This window comes from Galendromus occidentalis, unplaced genomic scaffold, assembly GCF_000255335.2.
Source record: "Galendromus occidentalis unplaced genomic scaffold, Mocc_1.1 scf7180000076951, whole genome shotgun sequence".
Lineage (NCBI taxonomy): Eukaryota > Metazoa > Arthropoda > Arachnida > Mesostigmata > Phytoseiidae > Galendromus > Galendromus occidentalis.
Genome location: NW_003804940.1, coordinates 488,154 through 507,286, shown reverse-complemented (window position 1 = coordinate 507,286; position 19,133 = coordinate 488,154). Strand labels below are relative to the sequence as shown.

At 51.8% G+C, this 19,133-nt stretch overlaps 2 protein-coding genes across 2 annotated transcripts; both read right to left on the bottom strand.

Annotated features, from left to right (window-relative positions):
* Nucleotides 1-2,225: 2,225 nt before the first annotated feature.
* On the bottom strand, nucleotides 2,226-13,839 carry Pgant6 (Polypeptide N-Acetylgalactosaminyltransferase 6). Its single transcript, XM_003740498.2, is given in 9 exon segments — nucleotides 2,226-2,738; nucleotides 3,023-3,499; nucleotides 3,593-3,762; nucleotides 4,375-4,611; nucleotides 4,739-4,921; nucleotides 5,051-5,229; nucleotides 5,328-5,545; nucleotides 5,835-6,065; nucleotides 13,684-13,839. Coding segments are annotated over 8 exon segments (1,773 nt in total). The 5' UTR covers nucleotides 5,991-6,065; nucleotides 13,684-13,839; the 3' UTR covers nucleotides 2,226-2,585.
* Nucleotides 13,840-14,642: 803 nt separating this feature from the next.
* LOC100908722 (kelch-like ECH-associated protein 1) lies at nucleotides 14,643-18,593 on the bottom strand. Its single transcript, XM_018638397.2, has 14 exons — nucleotides 18,472-18,593; nucleotides 17,638-17,779; nucleotides 17,479-17,538; nucleotides 17,226-17,375; nucleotides 17,003-17,115; nucleotides 16,745-16,910; nucleotides 16,316-16,518; nucleotides 16,003-16,105; nucleotides 15,740-15,852; nucleotides 15,526-15,626; nucleotides 15,338-15,442; nucleotides 15,174-15,241; nucleotides 14,948-15,056; nucleotides 14,643-14,874 (listed from the first exon to the last, which is right to left on the bottom strand). Exons 1-14 carry the CDS (start codon nucleotides 18,561-18,563, stop codon nucleotides 14,750-14,752), a joined length of 1,650 nt encoding a protein of 549 aa, XP_018493913.2. The 5' UTR covers nucleotides 18,564-18,593; the 3' UTR covers nucleotides 14,643-14,749.
* Nucleotides 18,594-19,133: the final 540 nt, after the last annotated feature.

Here is a 19,133-nt window from a genome sequence, read left to right as displayed (position 1 = left end):
CGGATGTTGTTCGATAAATTACGAGTTTGATGAACGGGTTGAGGGACGGAAAAGTTCCGACAAGAGTGAATCACTTTCGGCCGACTCCTAGACGTAACGAGGCTCTTGGGAGCATTCAACAGACGAAGTGTTTCCCTTTTACGACTTTTTGCTCGCCATCAACTCGTCCGTTATTCGTCGTTCGGTCCCTTTTCCAGCGAGCTACTCCGTTGACTATCATCATCCACCGCCGAGTCCCCGGAGCTCGACACAGATAGTAGATAGACGCGTCCGGGAACAGATATCATTCCGGAGCGGCGATCTCCGTCAGAGGAAAGCTAGCGGCCAAAGTTCTGTGGAGCTCCGGAATACTCAGTCTGCATCCACGAATTTTCTTCACGATGGCGAAGTTTCGTGAAGAATCGCGGGCGATTGCCGGGCATTCTCGAAGGTCGGTAATTTCAGTTCGCCGGAAAGCTCGGGATCCTTGAGGACCAGGAGACTATTATTCCGGAGAGCGAAAATCTGCCGTTGATGGTCCGCTGAAAAGATCCTCCCCGCATGTGACGCAATATGTCGTTCCTCTGTTCCGGCTGCCCAGAGGTCCGTCGAGAGATCGCAGAATATACGGGCGTGCCCTACCATCAGACTGAATGCGGTGGTCCGCTTTTAATATCGAGACACCAGGTTTTCCGCCAGCAGTCTTTTGAAGTGGTGTTGCGTCACCTGCCCAACTGGGCGATCTCGTCTTTTGAGAGAGGCCAAATCAGGTTCCTCGTTCTTCAAACTCCGTCCTCGCAAACGGACCATTTCAGTAAGCCTCTTATCGATTTGACGGCACGGGAAATGCATAAGTATTTTTTACGCAGATCACGCTCCTCTGACTGGCAGGGTATTGCACAACTCGTGCCGAGCCTTTGTTCCTTAGCTACGTCGTGGTGGCGGTGTTTTGACGTGCAGGGCTTGTGTGGCACCATCCTCAGCCTCATTAATTACACGATTCCATTAGGAAAGAGATCACCCACTAGCGAACCCCCTCGGAGCTCTACCGCGGCAGGAAGTGCAGGAGCACTTGCAGCTGCAGTGGTCGTGCCGCCGCGGTCGGTGAGCACAGCCAGCGAGCGTTTCCACCCATTCCGCCCGGCAGCCGAGTATTAACTTTTCTGCTGAGAGCTCAAAGCCTCGGTTCCTCAATCCATGCAGCGCTCGCAATCTGTCAGTCTCCGACGTATCCCTTGATTTTCTTGTCGGCTTGTCGCTGCCGACAGCGAAGTGATGACTGAAGACGACACATTTGTTACAGATCAGGGGAGAAAAATGCTCGATTCCGCGCATGGAAGGCATTCGATGCGGGAAGGTGAGAAATGTTCGCGATCAGAGCAAGGGGAACTCGCAGTTCCCGAAAGCTGAATCAAATGAAGCAGAGAGCTCTTTTAGCTGTGATGAGTCGCTGCTCCAAAAGGGAGCGAAGTGCAATGAGGCGGAGACACTCTGGTACTTCGAAAATCTACGTCTTTGCCGAGCCTGTATCATTTGCTCACTCAGATGCTCCCCGTCCGCTGGGGGTATCATCGCACTGACGTCCTAAAATGCCGTCCTAAAATTTTCCATGCTTCTTTCGAGAATCCGTCAAAACTTCGAGGGGTCGTCCTCTACGGCGGAGATCGACGTAAGCTTCGAATTGTCTTCGAGGGCACCTATCTGTCCGACTGTGTTCTATCTGCTCGAGTCTCTCCGTTAGAAATTGTAAGGAATACGGATTTTCATTTTCTGCTCGCGGACCTCACCCATGATGCCCAGACCTTTTTTGCGAGAGTCTACCGATGTTCCTTGGGAACCTGCATTTACTCTTCCGACATCACTTGACGTAAACAGCATTATCCTGATTTCCCTCGTGAGTATGCTTTTTATATCAGAGAGCTACTCATTTCTCCCGCTGCCGCGCCAGTAGCCTGAGAGGCGTCTCCGAACGAGCCAGAAAACGTAGCGACTCACATTCTCCCGGGGATCCGTCAGGGGAAGTAGCTAAGAGCGTTCCGCGTCAACCTAGCTCATCTTCATGCGAACGCTTGACTCCTCCTGCGGTAGAAAGTGCGACGAGCTTGATGTGAGGCCCATCAATGGAGCTTCTTCGAGTCTCCGATCAATGGGTCTTCCGAATTATAGATCTCGGATGCTGGAATAGCCGATAATGATACAAGAACGAAAATGGCCGAGGAATGATTACGCGATCTTCTTACACAATCCTGTACCAAGTTTATTCGAAAAATAAATTTCGTAACAATCTCATTTACAAAACCTCCGTGGCGTCCCACATCCAGATCACGGACTCAGACGAAAAATTCCGATTCCGTTTCTAATATCACAGATTTTGGAGCCTGACAGACGGGTCTATGGTCATTGGCTCGGGGCCCCTCAGGCTCGGTTTCATCCGGGTCGCAGACGATGGAATATCTACCGTCAGAGAAAAGCAATCCATTCCGATAGCGGAATTACGCTCGACAGGCCTTCGACTTTGAGATGACTTCATCGAATTAGGCGAGCGCGTGCCGCCCATCTGCACGGCTCTCCGATCGGAGGCGACGGGGCGAGGAGGAGGAACTGATTCAATCATTTAGAAGTGCTGTCGAATTCATGTGGTCGAAAAGCCATTTCTGGGTGTTCGACTCGACGTCGCAAGGGTTCATGAATATTTCCAGATTGCCGGGATCGCAGTCGATGCACTGGGCCGTGATGGGATGCAGCAACTGCTTGGTGTTCTGGAAATGAATATTCAGAGTCTCACTATCCCGGATGCGAATCAGAGCCTCCGCGAGCCACTGGAGGGGGCGCGGCGCGGGATGCGGGAGCTCGCTACGCGCTCTTTGAATGGCAATTATCGTTTCCGGATTGATTCTGCAGGCCACTCGCCGGCCCGTCCGGAGTAGGTCGACGAGTTACCGGTCAGGAAACGAGTTCGAATTATTTTGAGCTTCTAGCGGCGAGCGCTTCACTGCTGAGATCCGCCTGTGGGCGGTGCCGATGTACAGAGTACGAAACTTACCACGTTGTATTTGAAGAGCTGGTTGCCGTGCATTCCATGGCACGTCCACAACACTACCGGGGCCTTCTTCTCACCCGACGACACGTCGAAGCACACATTACGCTTCGCTGGACGAAGGTCTTTATGCCACGTAAGTACGAAATTCTGTTCTCCGCTCACGTCGCCGTTCGAGCTGATGCACGTTTCCAATGAGAAGCGTTTGCCCTGTTCCTTGAACTTGGTGTCCAGACATTTGTCGGCGCCCACATTCCGTATCGCACCCCAAGCGAAATCAGGCGGTTCCACAGGTGGGTATCTTAACGGCTGGTCGAACGCGACCGTTTCCATGAACCATTTGAACGGCTTACATTTGAGTTTCTTCCGCAGAGCTTTCTGCTTCGACACGTCGCCGTAGCCCAAAGTGCGGTAGTGCGGTCGTCGGTTGTACAGGAACTCTTTATATTCGTCCATCCAGACCTCGGCGACCCGACGATAGTTCTAGGGACGGAATCACGATCGTTATCTCAAAACAAGGTCCCTAGCTGAGCATAAACGGAACTGGAGGAATTCGCCGCCGCGCGTCGTGCTTACCCTCCCAACGAAATCGCCAATGCCTGGATTAGGGAACGGCGCGAACTTCCTGTAGATGTGCCCTACACGCGAGCATGGGGCGTCGAACATCTGTCCGCCGCATTGCCATATCTTGAACGATAATTCGTACTGTTCTCCACCCCACACGTCAAGACCCTCGTCGTAACCACCTGAGAACAATATCGCGCTTCAATTATTTATTCGTTCGTTGCATATGTTCCTTCTCGGCGGTGGCGGGGCAGCCGCCTAATATTTCCGCTCGACCCAAACACCGAGCTCCGCAGCCAATATTCACTCCACCCAAGCACTGGACGTGATTAGAGCCTGTTGTGGTATCGGCGGGTTGGTCCGTCCGTGCGTGCGTCGGTCGGCTGGTTGGTCGATACGTCTGTGAGTGCGTCGTCGGTGGTGGTCTTGGCGGTTTCGGTGTCGGTCGCAGCTTTGGCCAAGCCGGGTGTGATCATACTCGTCCCGATAATGGAAACTGATGCCGTTTTCGCGCTAACAACAATGACGGCTAACGTAATGACGCCGCAGTCGGAGGAAATAATGCCGGGGATCCTGACCACAGTTGAGCATCATCACCGACCAACCCGCGCTTCCCTAATTATGGGGCTCCGCGCGATGTTCTCGTTCATCCGGCTCGTGTTCGTCGGACTTTCCGCATCCAGCAACCTCCGCGCACGCAATAACTATCTTCTGAGAACATGGATTTCATCGGCGGAGATGCTCGATGATCGCTCTCGTTATGAGAAACCTCTTCCAAGACTCTGCTCACTAACCTAACTCCCAGAAGTAGCTGCGATCGATGGCAAACAGCCCGCCGGCCATCACTGGACTCCTAAAGGGCTCAGTCGGCCTCTTCAAGTCCTCACTCAACAGAGGCAGCCGCTTGTAATACAACTCCCAGTCGAATGCCCCTCGGGCTCCCTCGTCCTGCGACCTATAGGCGAACGTCTCGTAGTGGATCACATCGATGAAGGGACACACAACGGTGCGTCGATTCCTCGCGATAGGATCTGTAAGAGGATCGGTGGGTTTATAGCTATATCGAACTATCCGTGGAGTCATCGATATACCTACACTTCAGACTCCGCCGGGGAGGTCCCTCAACGATTCTACTCGGCGAGTCGAGCACCGACTTGCCTAGAAGGGGTGGCAGCCAGTTCACATTGGCTTCCGTGTGCGAATCGAGGAAAATAAGTACGTCTCCTTCCGCCGCTCGGGCTCCCAGAAGACGAGCTCGGATGAGTCCCTCACGTTTCGTAGCTCTCAACAGCTTGACTTGAGATCCGAAATGGGATGATAAATAATTTTCCAACTCGGTACCTGCAACACCGAAGTCCGCTCAGAGCCTATCCAAGCAGCTCGCAGAGAATTCGCTACGAGAACAAACTCGACGCTATGGTCTGAGCCTCTGCAATCCGGCGGGGAGAGACATTTTGCTCATACAATGACTCACCTAGCTCTTTTTTGAGCTGAAATCATCAACGAGGATGATTTCCTTGATGAGGCTCTTGGGCGACCTTCGTAGTACACTCGTGATGGTCCTCAGTAGCACCGAGAGATGCTCGTTGTGAAAAGGAATAACAATGCTCGCGGTGGGCAAGCGTGCGGCATAACGGATGTTCTGACATCTGAGGGCATGGAGAACGGTATATGAGGATGCAAGGCCGGCCGGATTGTTCGCTTCGAGGCATACATGTGCTGAGAGGGAATTCTCGGAATAACTCACTCCGAGTGTCGAATGTCAGGCAAACTCCGATTCAGTGCAATGAGATCAGACACAGCCGCGTTGAAACCGTTGACTTTATACAATTTCTCTTTCCGCTGCTCGGTTTCGGCGTCTTTCGGTAGCTCAACTGCCGCGCCTTGTTCCCCTGGACCCTGGGCGAGCTTCTCGGCCGCGATTGACGGGTAATCGTGCCAGTCAATCAGCCCGGAAGTTTCAAGCTGTAAATGCAATAATATGATTGAAAATCCACCCCCAACTTGATGAATGAACGCTCTTCTCCTGGATCATGATTGATGATTGTTTCTATCGCCATACATAACAAAAGCTGAATAATGAAATCATCAGTCGAGAGTTTCTGAACAAAGGATTGACATCTGGTCGCGAAAATCATTCCGCGGGTACAACCGGGTAGGGGAATCTGACCAGAGGTGTTCCAGAGTATGTTGATACAGAGAGAACGTTACGTGGCTCTTAAGAAAAACTATCTTCCGTTTTTTTGTCGCTCACCGTGGTTTGCTCCGACTCCTGCCGTAAGGCCATCGGCTGCGCTCGTAGGTCGAGGTTTGAGCCATTTTCTACCCCTTTGCTCAAAAATAGCGTCACCGACACCAGACATACTGCTCCAATGGCCAACTTCAACACACGTCGAGGGAAGCGACGCATTTCGGAAGCACAATTGTTGCTCCCCTGGTGTCAGCATACGTGAATCGCTAACACCGGAACCTTCAACATCATTTCCTGAAATGAAAATTCGAGTAGTGAGTTATTATCCGGACATCTCGAAACGATCTCATTTTGTGCGGGGAGCTCTGCCCGATCATCGGCAAGATCCGTGATGATTTTCGGCGAGACGATTCAAATGTTCCCTCGCCGGTCGTGCTCCAATCGGCATTCCTAGAGAGCTAGGTGCAGCTCACACTGGACTCGCGCGTGGACTCCACCTTGGGCCCGGACCCGGAGCTGCCAGCCGACGTTTCGATTTTTGAAGTTTCTCACGGGGCGCCGATAAACTTCCGGTCTGTTAGCCGTCTAGACCGGAACCATCCACGGCGATACGCGCGTAGAGTTGGCCTAGTGAACGTTATCATAGATAGGAGACTTCGAATGGAATTGCGGGTAGTTCCTCCTATCAATCCTCGATGACGAGGCTCGATGTCCACCGCACAGAGTACCGATTGAACGTGCGGATAATTAGCTGAATCCGATCGGATGCTATTGTCGGCTACCATGGATAGAAGGGCACAATTCTATAAACTGTCCCAGCGAACTACTTTCGCCATTGCCGTCTGTTTGTGTTTCGTTTTAGTTAGACAGCAGAGCTCGACGACGCCGATGTCGCGAGCGTGTGGTGCGTCAGGATCGGGTGTTCGGCGTTCAATTGCTAGACCACACGGATCGGATGACGGAGCAACGAGCTGAATTCGCTCATTGTATCTTATCGTAACAGCGGTCTGGGATAATCTGAATGCGGCGACTACAACACGACGAAGACTCGGCCGAGATTCGCGTCTTCCCTTTACTGACCCGAGGAATCAGACCGTCGCGTCGCGGTCGTTCGAACCGATGGCGGGCCGCGTAGAGCGGGCCTAAGCGAGATCAATTGACGACTTATTTGCCTTTGTTCAAAGCAATCTCTGATTGTTCAAGATCAAACGCGGCTCAGTCGGGCTCCTCCGAAGGAAGACGAGACGAGGGAAGCCTCATCCAGTCCCTCAAGCCTGCAGAGCAAGCGCCGAACAAATGGAACTTTGCAGCGTCAGCCGCTGCTTACCATATTGATTTCCAATGGGAGAGTGACGGCATCCAGATTCAAAGTTGCCAGCTAATGATTATAGAGCGCGACCCGCGCTCGCTGGTCACGAAACATTTACCCTCAAATCTGCGGGCCTGCATCTCGCTGTCGTTCCCCACCCGACGACCGAGCCGACACTGAGGCGCGAAACACGAAATAATGATAAATTCGGCTGCAGATACTCTTTGTGTCGAGTTCGAGTTTGATTCCGACTCCTCTTATTCATTACGACGATTTCTTTCAGACGGATTCAGCGGAGAATTCCTCCGAGATAGCTCTTTTAATGAGCGATATGGCGCGGAAAATCTTCGGTCGCCTTTGGTTTCTCGAATTCGATTCGAAGTCTATACGGAGTCTTATTGTTATAAAACAAAGTGAGACTTAGGGACAGAGGTTTTCCCTCGGTCGCTGACATGGACAGAGGGAATTTCTCCCCGTCTCCTTTCTTTCGCAGCAAAGCGCATCAAACGGAGGAAGAGCGATTCATCTCAATCCCTAAGAAGATTCTGGGCTCTAGGAGTGGTCGCTCGGTCATCAGATGGGGTTGGTGAATGGGTGAGCGGATGGAAGGTTCACTGCTCCGGAGATGGACTTGGCCTTTCATCTCTCGGGTGAAGCTACGAATTCAATAAGGAGATTCAACTTTTGATCCGGATAGGAACGCTCCGAGCTGAAGAGATACAGCCGGCAACGTCTCTCAGCCCCGGCTGCTCTCACTCAGTCAGACGTAAGTTGGGATCCAGTGTATCTAGTGCCCATTTGCGGGGATATTCGCGCATACAAGCCGTCAGCCGACAGGATTCCAGAGCTGCTAAGGTTGTCGAAATCGAACGCGCCGTCAGAGAGGGCATAAGAGAACAGGAGCTCTTAAGTAGGGCGACCATGAGATCTATCTGGCGACACCTGAGCTCACAGCTAACGGATAAAGGAGTAGACCGAACACGACGAGCTTAATACGGAACTATGCTCCCCCAAGCAGAACTATGCTTGCGATCGAGTACAATTTTCTTCGACGGGTCAGTTCGAGAGGGGAGCAAACCCAAATCGAGCTCACTCGCTCTGGGCTCTCGAGACATCGATTCCAGTAGACGTCGCCCACACGCTCCCGCTGCGGGAAGCTTCCGTGCAAAGACCGCAAGAACGTCGCCCGCTTCGAGGCTCTTGAGGGACCGAGTGTGAATATTCACCAACTCAAGAAGCGATTCCACTCACCGCAGCTCAATCACAGATGTAGATCCGGCACTCTGAGAGTTTCTCTCTGGGTGGCGATCCGGAGTGACGTGATCACGCTGCGGACTCCGACGAAAGAGGCATTCCGATCACGCGAAGATTTCGGAGAGTAATTTCGAATTCTCCGCCTCTGTTCACGTACGACTCCTCACTTCCGAAGAGTGATCCCCCGACTTCGTACTTGAATACCGGGGGTGGAATCGCGGGACTTGCGAAAATACGTACGCGCAACCAAATGTTTCCGATGAGAAAAATGCCAAAACGATACCGCTCAGGGGTCGGACGATGACTTTGAGATGACTCTGATTATCACACAGCCCTGGTTGATGATTTTTTCCAAACAGCAGCTGCGTCGGCAGTTGAATCTTGTCCCTCTGGAGGTCTTTATCTATAAAGTAGGTTACAACAGTGTTTTACGAGCCGTAGCCGAAACAGTTCCGCGAATGGCGCATTCGAGTTTTCCGAGCGAGCGCTGAGCAGGGATTTCATGCATCGACGTGGCACCGTTCTTTCGCATAACGTAGAGAGTACGTGATATTTTGGCTAGGTGATACCGTTGGAGTAATTTGGGCTCGTGTCGTCTTGTAATAAAATGCTAGTGCGGTTAGGCCATCGCCTGCGCTCGACCCCGTCTCTGACCCCCACCGATGGAACAGCGCCCGCGAAACGTGTATCTTATCAGCGTGGTTGGAGCTATTAGATGCCGTCAGCAACAACGCAAGCAGAGCGGTCACAACACAGGCGAAACCTCCCCTCGTTAGCGCCGAAGGCGAGATGAAGATCATTGAAGACCTCTGAACGTTGCGGCGGGAGCAGGTGGACCCAAAAAAAAAGAAAGAGTCCCAGGCAGGCAGGCAGGCATCAGAGCTCCCGCAACGAAATTTAGGACCTGCTCCCATCATCCTCGTATACCGACTCGATGGCTGGGAATGCTCGATGGCTCCTTTAATATTCGGTGGAGACGAGCGGAAACCGTCCCAATGAGCATTTCGTTCAACGGTAATGCACCGTTTCCGGTGGGAACGTACGCCACGGGAAAAAATCACTTACTCGCAAGTCAGTCATTCCGAGATATTGCAGCTGGCAACATCTCGTAACGCCAGACAGCAACTAATGCTTTCAGACAATACGAGAGCGATTGTGGAGGGTGAACAAAATTGAATTGCCTTCTGGGTTGCGCGTCTTCCCCGCGGCTGGGCAGAGTGCCGACCGACCGACGTGGCGAAGGGCTCGCCTCCAGACCCGATCGAGAGCGAAGACTTCGGCTTCCCCATTCGATAGTCATTCCTAAAAGCTGGGCCCGACGGAGGGCTTCCTCCTGGGAACAAGTGCGGTCGACTCGCTCGCGTGCACCGTCGACGCTTCAGCCGCAAGCGGACAGCATTCGATTGTCCCCGCTGTCGTTCCCGTTCTCCCTTTTCCCATGTCATTAGGTACGTGCGTACAGCTAAAAGCCAACTAGGGCAGGGTGTTCGCTGAAATTCGCTTTGAGGAAGTGGAACCGATGCAAACGACCGATTTAACTTGTCCAACTCCTTCCCAAGCTCATTTGCGAGCCACTTACGACGGTCACCAAGTCGCAATCAGTCATTGGAAGCCCGCGAAGAAAGTCTTCGTCTCGGCTCAGGACGGATTCGAGGTTTTGATCGAAACTCCGTCTCCTGTAAATCAAAGTCTCGAAGGTAAGTGGTCTCGAATTGTTGTTTACTCATGGTTTTTGTTTCCTCCTTGTTTACTGCTGCTTCCCGAACGGCAATGCAAACCTTTCCGTCGACACCGGTCAATAATTGAGGCGCGAAAGCGCGTTCTTCAGCTGTGACAACAATTGCGTCGGTCGTAAAAGAATTCTGAGCCTGCAGAGAAACCGGCCCCGTCGTGGAGTCTTGTACGCCCTCCTCGGAAACTGCAACAACGCCGATGGCCACTTTACGACGAGAATTTATTGTTATGTATTCAGCAAAAGCGAGCGACCGGGGTATATTGGGCGAGTGGGGGAGCGAGTGACCGGCGAGGCTAGAGCGCGAGAGAGAGTGGTCGAGTGGAATGACTCCATGAATGTAGCGGCGCATGAATAACTCACGACGTGGACTTGGAACGAGTGGCATCAGAATAAGTAGCCAGAGGGAGATCTGAGGACTTCGGAGCAGGACAACCTCTCTTTCAATTTGTTCCGAAAACATTCCATATCTCCGTTCCACAAAAGAGGCTGGCACGAGAAAACTCCCTCTCCCTCCCACAAGCTATTCCGTCCGTTCCCCGAAGCCCTCGTGGACGGTCTTCTCTCGCACCTCGTCATTGTTGACCTCGACTCCTCCGCTTACGCTTCTGACTCTCGTTTCCTTCTGGAAAAAAAGAGCGCGGAGGAAAGCAACGAACCAGCAGCATTCGATCCCTGGGGGTAGAGGCTACATAGACTTCGAAGCAGCAGCTTCTTCTTCCATGTACTACACTGTTTTGTCCTTCTTCTTTCAGAAGACGTCCCCCTGCCGCCGAGCCAGCCAGCCAGCCATCATTGTCACCGCTGGGAGGTCGCCTGGTGTTTTCATTCTATTTTTTTCTCCACCACACCCGCCGTGCGCACCTCCCCCGTACTCTTCTCCGCTCCAATCGTCAGGAGACGTTTTTCGGAAACGCGGCCGTACGGCTCGCAGCACTCGTCAGCTATAGACCGAGTCAAGCAGCGACGGAAATTCGAGCCGAGGTGTCGGCTAGCGTATATCAAATCGGCAGCTCTTCCACGGGACACCGTACAGGGCAGTGCGGATGTCCGTGCAAACACATGTATTGCTAGCTTGTCTCATCACCTCGCTGAGGGCGTTTACGGTAGCAGCTGGACACTCAAGATGACAGCAGCCCTCGCCGAGCGCATGTAGGGTCGACTTGTCACGAAATAAACGAGGCTGACGGGCAAGCCGACAACCGGTGGAGTGGAAAAAGAAATTCGACGTAATTGACATACAGCCCGGAAAACAAGGAGGCTGCGGGCCCCCAATCGGTCGTTATGGCGGCTCCGGGGAATCTCGTGTGCCCGGGCAGAACCAAACGGCGAAATCGAGAAATAAATTCGGGAACAAATAGATTCCGTTGGAGCTTGGGCTCGATAGCGGAACAAATCCCTCTCAGCTCAAGATCCTCCTCCTTCTGTATGACTCCTCATACGGCCTTGCCAGATCCATTTCATTTATCTGAGGAGCGGCGTCCCGGAGGCCTGGAGTCTCAACTGGTGAAACGAAAGCGGCGTATTACCCTCAAAATGCATCATCAACCCTCAATCGAAAGGGGAGAGGGGTCAAAGATGTCCCTTTCACCATGCCCATCGAGGAGTATCTGGCCGACTCTCGGTATCGACTCTGGAGAACTGTACTTCGACTTGTGAGTTGTGAGTCTATGAGCGGACCTAATTCATATCCACTCGATTGACCGAGCTTTACTCGCTATCCTGCGATTGACGCATGACGCATGAAGGATGCACCCCATCCGATCGGTCTCTCTCGATCTGACGGTCAGAGCCACGCCATTGGCTCTCGGAACTTTTTTCCGCGATCTTGATGCCCCAATGCGATGCGCGACGAGAGGTTGATGGTAGCTTCATCTTTCAGGTTCCTCATGAGACTCCGGCGACAAAGTCGCGGTACGACTGGCTGGCAATGAGCGCTCTTCCAAAAAAAGACCCAATTATAGCACGGCTCCGGAACGAGGCGGACATATTGATGACACGCGACGGAACCGCGACAGCAAAAAGTACGCCCTCCAATACCTTAGTCCGTGACTCCGTTTCCGTTTTATACCCTGGACACGTACGCTGCCCTTCTATACCCTCGTTTTTTCTTCGTTCGGTTCCTCTCTTGACTAGCTTGCTTTGGAGAGCGAGCCAGGCGGTCCAAGAATCTCCAAAGGGGAGCATTTGGAAAATGAAGGAAACTCAAGAGACGCGAGCACGCTCGCCCTCCCGCCGGCTGGCCGCGGAAAGACTCGACTGTTTAGAGGAGAACAATGCCGAGCTAGCAGTTTATGCGATCGTCGGCGCCTCAAACCCCTCGCTGCTGTCGCGCTCTCCGTCTGACAGTTATTGCTTTTGCTTTCTATATATCTTTCATTCAACGACAGTCCGTTTTGGCCAAAACTGTCCGCCGCCGATGAACGCAGCTCCTCGCGTGGCTTCAGCGTTCGGCGAGAGCTCATGCGTAGGATCCTGGCCAGAAATGAAGCCCTCGGACCATTTTGGGATTCGAAACCGTGGCGGCGCGGGCGGCGTGCTCATGACGGTCTCGGCCACGCTGGTTCAGCTCGGCTTGTGAGAAGTGTCGAGTGATTGATGTCCAGACGATGCTCATTGTCAGATTTGGAACGCAGCGAGGTGGATCGAGAAAAATTAAAAACTTGGATGGCACGCACGGTCGATTTTTTGTTTCTTCTTCCTTATTTGCGGAACAATTGTCGAGAGGTCGACTGCTCGGCAAAATAATCTATTCCTGGAATCTCGCGTAGCCGACGTGGTGGTTTCGTACGCGGACAATAGTTGCGCCGGAGCGCCCAGGAATACAAGCTCGATTTTCTGCATCGCGTCCACAAGCAGCTCGGGTCAAGCAGCCGACTCTTTGTCATGGCTTTTCACCTTTGAGTCTCAGCTGATTCGGAAGCGACCGCTTTCGGGTGATCTACCCGGAACCGGGCGACGAGTTACCATAAAAAATATTCCCTTCCCTGATATGGATGGGCAAATTCTCCCCGGCGGTTCGTTTCAAGCGCTGGGCGATAAAACATTCGAGACATGTCATCTCACTCACACAAGTTTCCATATTTGTCGACGCCTCTAGGCTAAGAGATGTCTATAGTGGAATTCATTAGCCAATCCATGAGCCCGCTTGCTTTTTCTAATGCTCTTTGTGTCGACTGATCACACGCGTAAATCTACCGCTCAACAAGAACGAAGCGACTTCCACATGGACTACACAAGTGGTTATGGGGTCCCAAACGCTTCAACTTGCGCAGCTGTCACCGGGTCCATCGCTCATAGGACCTGAACTGGTCGCATGTCGTAAGGCGGCGAGTGGCGATCTCCACCTCCCAAGCGTAACTCGGGCCATGATAAGCCGGCAGAGTCGACACCGTCAGCTGATCGAGAGAGAAGATCCCGTATAGGGGAAATGTCGACAGTCAGCGGCGAGACTTTGCCTCTGAAGCCATTTTCCCTTCTCAGACTCTGATGCATTCCTTCAATGTTCCAAGGAACGTCTAATAATCGAGACATTCGAATGACGCCAAGTGTTTCCCCCCGAGCCTCGATACACAGATAGTGTCGCAGGCAAATTCGACAATCAGCTGACATTGTACCTTTCAGTGGCGCCCCATCGACATCGCTCCTCGAAAGTTGCTCCGAGCAGTCACGCTTATCCAACAGTGAATCACAACAATCTGTCTCGCACGCTTTCACTTGTCAACGATCCTCTACACAATAGCACCGTCCACCTCGCCAGCTGAAGCACGACTGGGAGAGCTGTAGAAAAGTTCACGTGTTGACAGACCTTACCAAATCGACACTGGCGCCATCTGGTGCATTCTATACGAATACTCGAACCCGGCGGGCTCCTTTCCGATGTACGGAGTGAATCGAGTTCGAGTATGCTCCCGTCGCTTACGAAATATTCGCGGTCGTGGATACGTGCTAGGACGGTCAATTTGCCCTTTCAGGGGAGCATAGTTCGTAAGTAATGATTGTAATGATCTCCGACGGGAAAAACTCGCAAGACACGCAAACCCGCCCTGCTCTGCTAACTCGGAGCTGATTCGCGGTCTGGTCGGCGCTCGAAAATCGAGATATTGTATGATGCAGACTGTCTCATAGAATTCGCCTTGCACGAACTTCGTAGTCATGCCAATATATGTGGACGACCGAACTAGATAATCATCTTCTATTATTCATGAGAGCCTCTCCAAGACCCCTCTTGTCGAAACTCATTGAATTTTGAATTACCCATCATGAATTTGAGAGGACTTCTTCTTGCTTAAATTCCTCCCGCAAGCAACTGATCATTGGTCGGCCGAGCGTTCTCGCATGAGAGCCGGAGTCCAAGTATCTTACCTTCGAGGGCGTATGGGTGGTATGGCTCGCGTCGGAACTGAGGTGAAGTTCAATGTGATTTTTCGCTGGAAACATCGCCGACCTCGAAACTTTTATTTTCACAGTATTCACAGAGTTGTTTACAGGGTCTCTCCAATTTTTTACAAGTGATTGCTGTGCCGTCCTCATGCCTCGGAGGTTCATAAATTTGGGACCTTACGGGAATCACGACATCCGTGTGTCTTCTTAATATCACATCCAATGCCAAGCTTGACCTAAGAAGGAGGGGGCGCCTCTCGACGGCAGTGGTATAGTCTTCGAGTGCGTTCTGATTCTGCTTCAATGAGGGGCCGCCGCCGCGTGCCCGCTCCGGGGGCTCAGCAGCGGCGGAGCTGAACACCATTCATTTTTCTCGAAATTGTAGACCTCGACGGAGCTGAGGAACTCGTTTCCAGTGAAGCCGCCTAATTTCAGAATAAAGTGATCAAATTCAGGCTCTTGTGCAATGGTCCATAGAAGCGCTTTGATCGAACTTACCCAGGGCGTAAATTTTGTTCGCCATTGTAATCACGCTGTGCCCGCTGCGTGCTTCTTGCAAGCTGCTCACGTTCTGCCACTCGCCCGTCTCGGTGTTATAGCGTTCCACCTATGAAGGAAGTTACGCTCACTCGGTGTCGCGTTCCATTGCAACATTGGAATAATCAGTCCGCGGAAGATGCTGTCTGCATTCGAATGCAGGGAACACTGTTCTCGTTCTACTGACCTTGCTCACTTGGCCACCAACCTCGCAGCCGCCGATTGCGAAAATGAAGCCTCCGAGGCAAGAAGCTCCTTCAGAAAAAAATGAGTCGGCATCGAGAGGATTCACTTAGGTAAGTATCTTTTCTTCGGGAACTTGGTGTGTGATTTCATGAATGATTCCCTCACCCAGTCCACTTCGAGGTTCCGGCAATGATGTTATCAACGTCCACTTGTCGATTTTCGGGTCATAAATTTCCACCGAGTCAAGTCTTTCGGTCCCGCTCGAGCCTCCTGGAGTGACTCACACATTCGATGCTGGCCTGAACGTCATTCACGAAGAGGACAACAATAGGCAAAGAGAATCATTCACTCACCTATGACGTAGATCTTCCCGTTACATGTCGTGCAACCATGACCTGTCCGAGCCACATTCATCGAAGCTCTCAAAGACCAAAGATTCGTCTTTGGATCGAACCTGCAACATTCGTATTTTCGTATTTTTTCCACGTGCTCTCGAATTCTGAGTTCATCCTCGCAAGATAGTATGGAAGTTTCCCTTCCATATGGATCTCGGAGCAGGGATTGTACCGCTCAACGCTGTTCAAGGAAGTCGTATGATGGGACCCTCCGACGACGTAGATGCACCCGTCCAGAGAAACGGCACTCAACCGATGCCTTGGAATGATCAACGTAGGTCCCTCCTGACGGACCAAAAGGAAAGGTTTTCTCGTGCTCGCATAGGGGGTTCTCAGCATGGTCTTCAGATAATGAATCGAGGGGATTCCCGTATAAAGATGTAGCATATATTCACACATATATGCTCATATGGTTACAGCGTCTGGCTTGCTTACACTCCAGGTTTTCGATTCGACATCTAAGATATGGACACAGTTGACATCTTGGATGGGAACATCGCTGTCTTTCTGATGGACCCGTCCTCCGAGAGCGAAGAGCCTTTAAATGAACTACTTGGCAAAAAGCGTTTAAATCTTGCAGGTAATTTTCGTGGGTACCAAACATCGACTGCCGCGACAGCAACGTTCACTCGGGAGCGATTCGTCCTGATGAGAACACGCTTCGCTCTGTCTCGCCCGAAGTCCCCCACATGATCCCCTCCATGACATATTCTCATTGATTCCTCGAATTTTCTTCCGTCGTAAATACCGATTGTTGAGGAACACGATTGCTAGTCCTGATCGGGCCACGGGCAAAGGCTGCGCTTGTATCCACGTGCCGTCCGATGCGTTGAACACTTCGCAGTTCGACAATGAGTTCACATGATAGCCGCCGACGACGTACATTGCGCACGGATGTTTCGATTTGCTGGAGACGGGAACTCGATAGAAGAACTTCTTTTGATTGAGATCCTTGAATGAATATTCGCGCTTCGAATCTTTCTGTCGGAGGATCAGACACTTGGGAGATCTGACTGAGATGGGGATTCGAAATGGGAAGGCAGCGCCTCCCTCATCTCGAGAAGGTCCACAGTTCAGGCGCGGTTTTCTTTTGTCGGGTCTCCACTTAATCATGCTGCTGACCCTCAAATCATCAGTCGTGTGAACAGCATGCAATTGACTGATCGCCTGAACTCACTTGGACGATCTTTTGTATGTATTCTACACAATCCTGCTTCTCTCGTATCAACGGACACGTTTGGATGAGCTCTTCCAAATATTCCACCGACGAGAAATAGCATCGGAGCACCTGGAGGATCGGCCGCATCCAAACCTTCCTATTCACACAGTCTCGGCGTATCCACCTAAGATATGATAAGTTCCGATCGATTACATTCCAATTAGAGCCAAAGACCGATGAAATATCCCTCAAGGTCACCTTCCTTAAGTAGCTCACCTCAGACAGGCCTCAAAGATTCGGCAGTCATTCGTTTTTCTGAAGTTTTCGTTTTTCAACATGTGTAACATCTCACAGAACTTCAAATCGAGAAATTCGTCGCCTTGACAGACCTGATGACGACATATAGGTCCATGAGAAGGGCTGAGATTTTTAGTGAATTCACTCGCAGATCCATGTCCTCTCTGGCCGCACTGAGCGGGAGGTGCAATTCCAGACCTACTTCTGTGAAGTTCTCATATATATACGTTTCAGCTTTCCGCTGCAGATTTTTCAGATCGTGTCGTTCCGAAAATTTCAGAATTCCGATGCAGTTCGACGGATCCAACTGACTTTCCATGTACCGCGAACAGGCCTCTGTGATTTCGCGGACCTGCGCCAGTGTGGGATATGAAGACATGAGTTAGAGTCTCGATGCTGGTCTGTCTGCATTCCCGCGCATATTTCGTCGTAATCGACTGAGCTCCGTTTCTCACCTGCAGCATGTTGGCGGCAATCAAGAGTTCGCACACGCTATCGTCCGACACCATCCGAACCTGAAGCATGAGCTCGATGTGAACTCGTAGATTAGGGGGGGGGGGGGGTGGAGCGGCAAGAAGAAGGAAGTATGCGCAAAGACTTTCTCTCGATCGTACCTTCCCGGAATATGCGAAGTTTAAGACCTGTAACATAATGAGCTTCGAGATGCCTTTGATTTGAATTCGCTGTTTCGAAGCATCCTCGAATCCGGAAGTGAACATCGCGCGGAAATAAGGACTGGCCGCTGCGAGAACCACCCTGGAATTGGAAGCGCGACGTGCTCATTTGTTTATTCAGGGTCGGAGACACCCAGCAACCCGAAACGGTCTCACGAGCCTGACACATGTCACGATTTCCGTGTTAACAGCGATCCCGTGGGTCGTCAGGAGTGTCAGCCACTCGACAAAATAGATGATTGTGAGTTGAAGGAGCTGGACGGTCGCATGAGTAAGCATTTAACTGCTCCAAGTGGCGAGTATTGCCTGTGGGAGCCTTTCATAATCCGAGCGACAACGGCGGCCGGCTGACAAACGAGAATTCGAGCTACGAGCCCCCGAATGGTCGTGTTTCCGCAGCATCGCCACGAAAGTGATGCTCGAGGGCCCACCGCAACGGAATGTCACCTGGTCACGAGTCATCGTTCTACGCCTCCTAGTAGCATGTGACAACGTCTGATCCTGCCTCGCTCAACTCGAGGCGATTTTTGGGTGTCGATAGCACGTGGTCAGCCGCATGGGGTCTCTCGCGAATTCCGCCTCGTGGATCAATGCTTCCCTCGGAAGGTTTCGCAGTCTCATTCAATGAATCAGCAATTCTCTATGCCGTTTTCTCGGCCACGCTCACGGGCGGGTGGTTTCTGTCAGCAGCTTGACAGCTGTCAAGCTCGAAAGTATTCGTCCATAGCGTCAATCGATTGAAGTAATCCGAATGAGGAATTCCAGTCAACTCACCGGTGGGCCCGGATTGGCTGATTATCGTCTTCTAGTTGAATATCGATGTCACACATCTTTTCCTGCAGCCAGTAGGTGCGCATCATTTTCATCGATTGTTCGGGATAGTTCTTGAAGGCGTAAAAGACAAGTCAACTCGGATAAACTCGGTCAGCACATTCGACCATCCGTGCCCAGATTTCCCTCGGACGCAAATTCCGATCTGGGTGTGCTTGGATAATTGTATCGGAGACTGTTCTCCTCTGAAATCGCGTTCGCCGAAACACTCTGATTCTGAACGGTCGCTCTCTGCGAGTAGCGCAGTCCGAGGAACGAGAAGAGATTCGAGAGCGAATCCATTTGGCGAGACGATGTTTTCGGACAACGCAAAACCACTGAACAGTGGGATTCGATTTCGGGCTCCGGGAGCTCGATCGGATGGACGGGGGGGGGATCGACGTTTCAATTTGATTTTTCAGCGAGGTTCAGCACGCTCACCTTACACGAATAGAAGGCAACACCCGCACTGTAAGCACTACATGACGGTGATTGAATCCCATCCATTTCCAGTTCGATTTCTTGGTAATCCGGATCTGGTGTTGATTTAGACATCACATTCATTGTGCAGGTTTCTTCCCTTCAGGGCGATATTAGCTTACGAAGAGGAAGATTAGGCGGTTGCG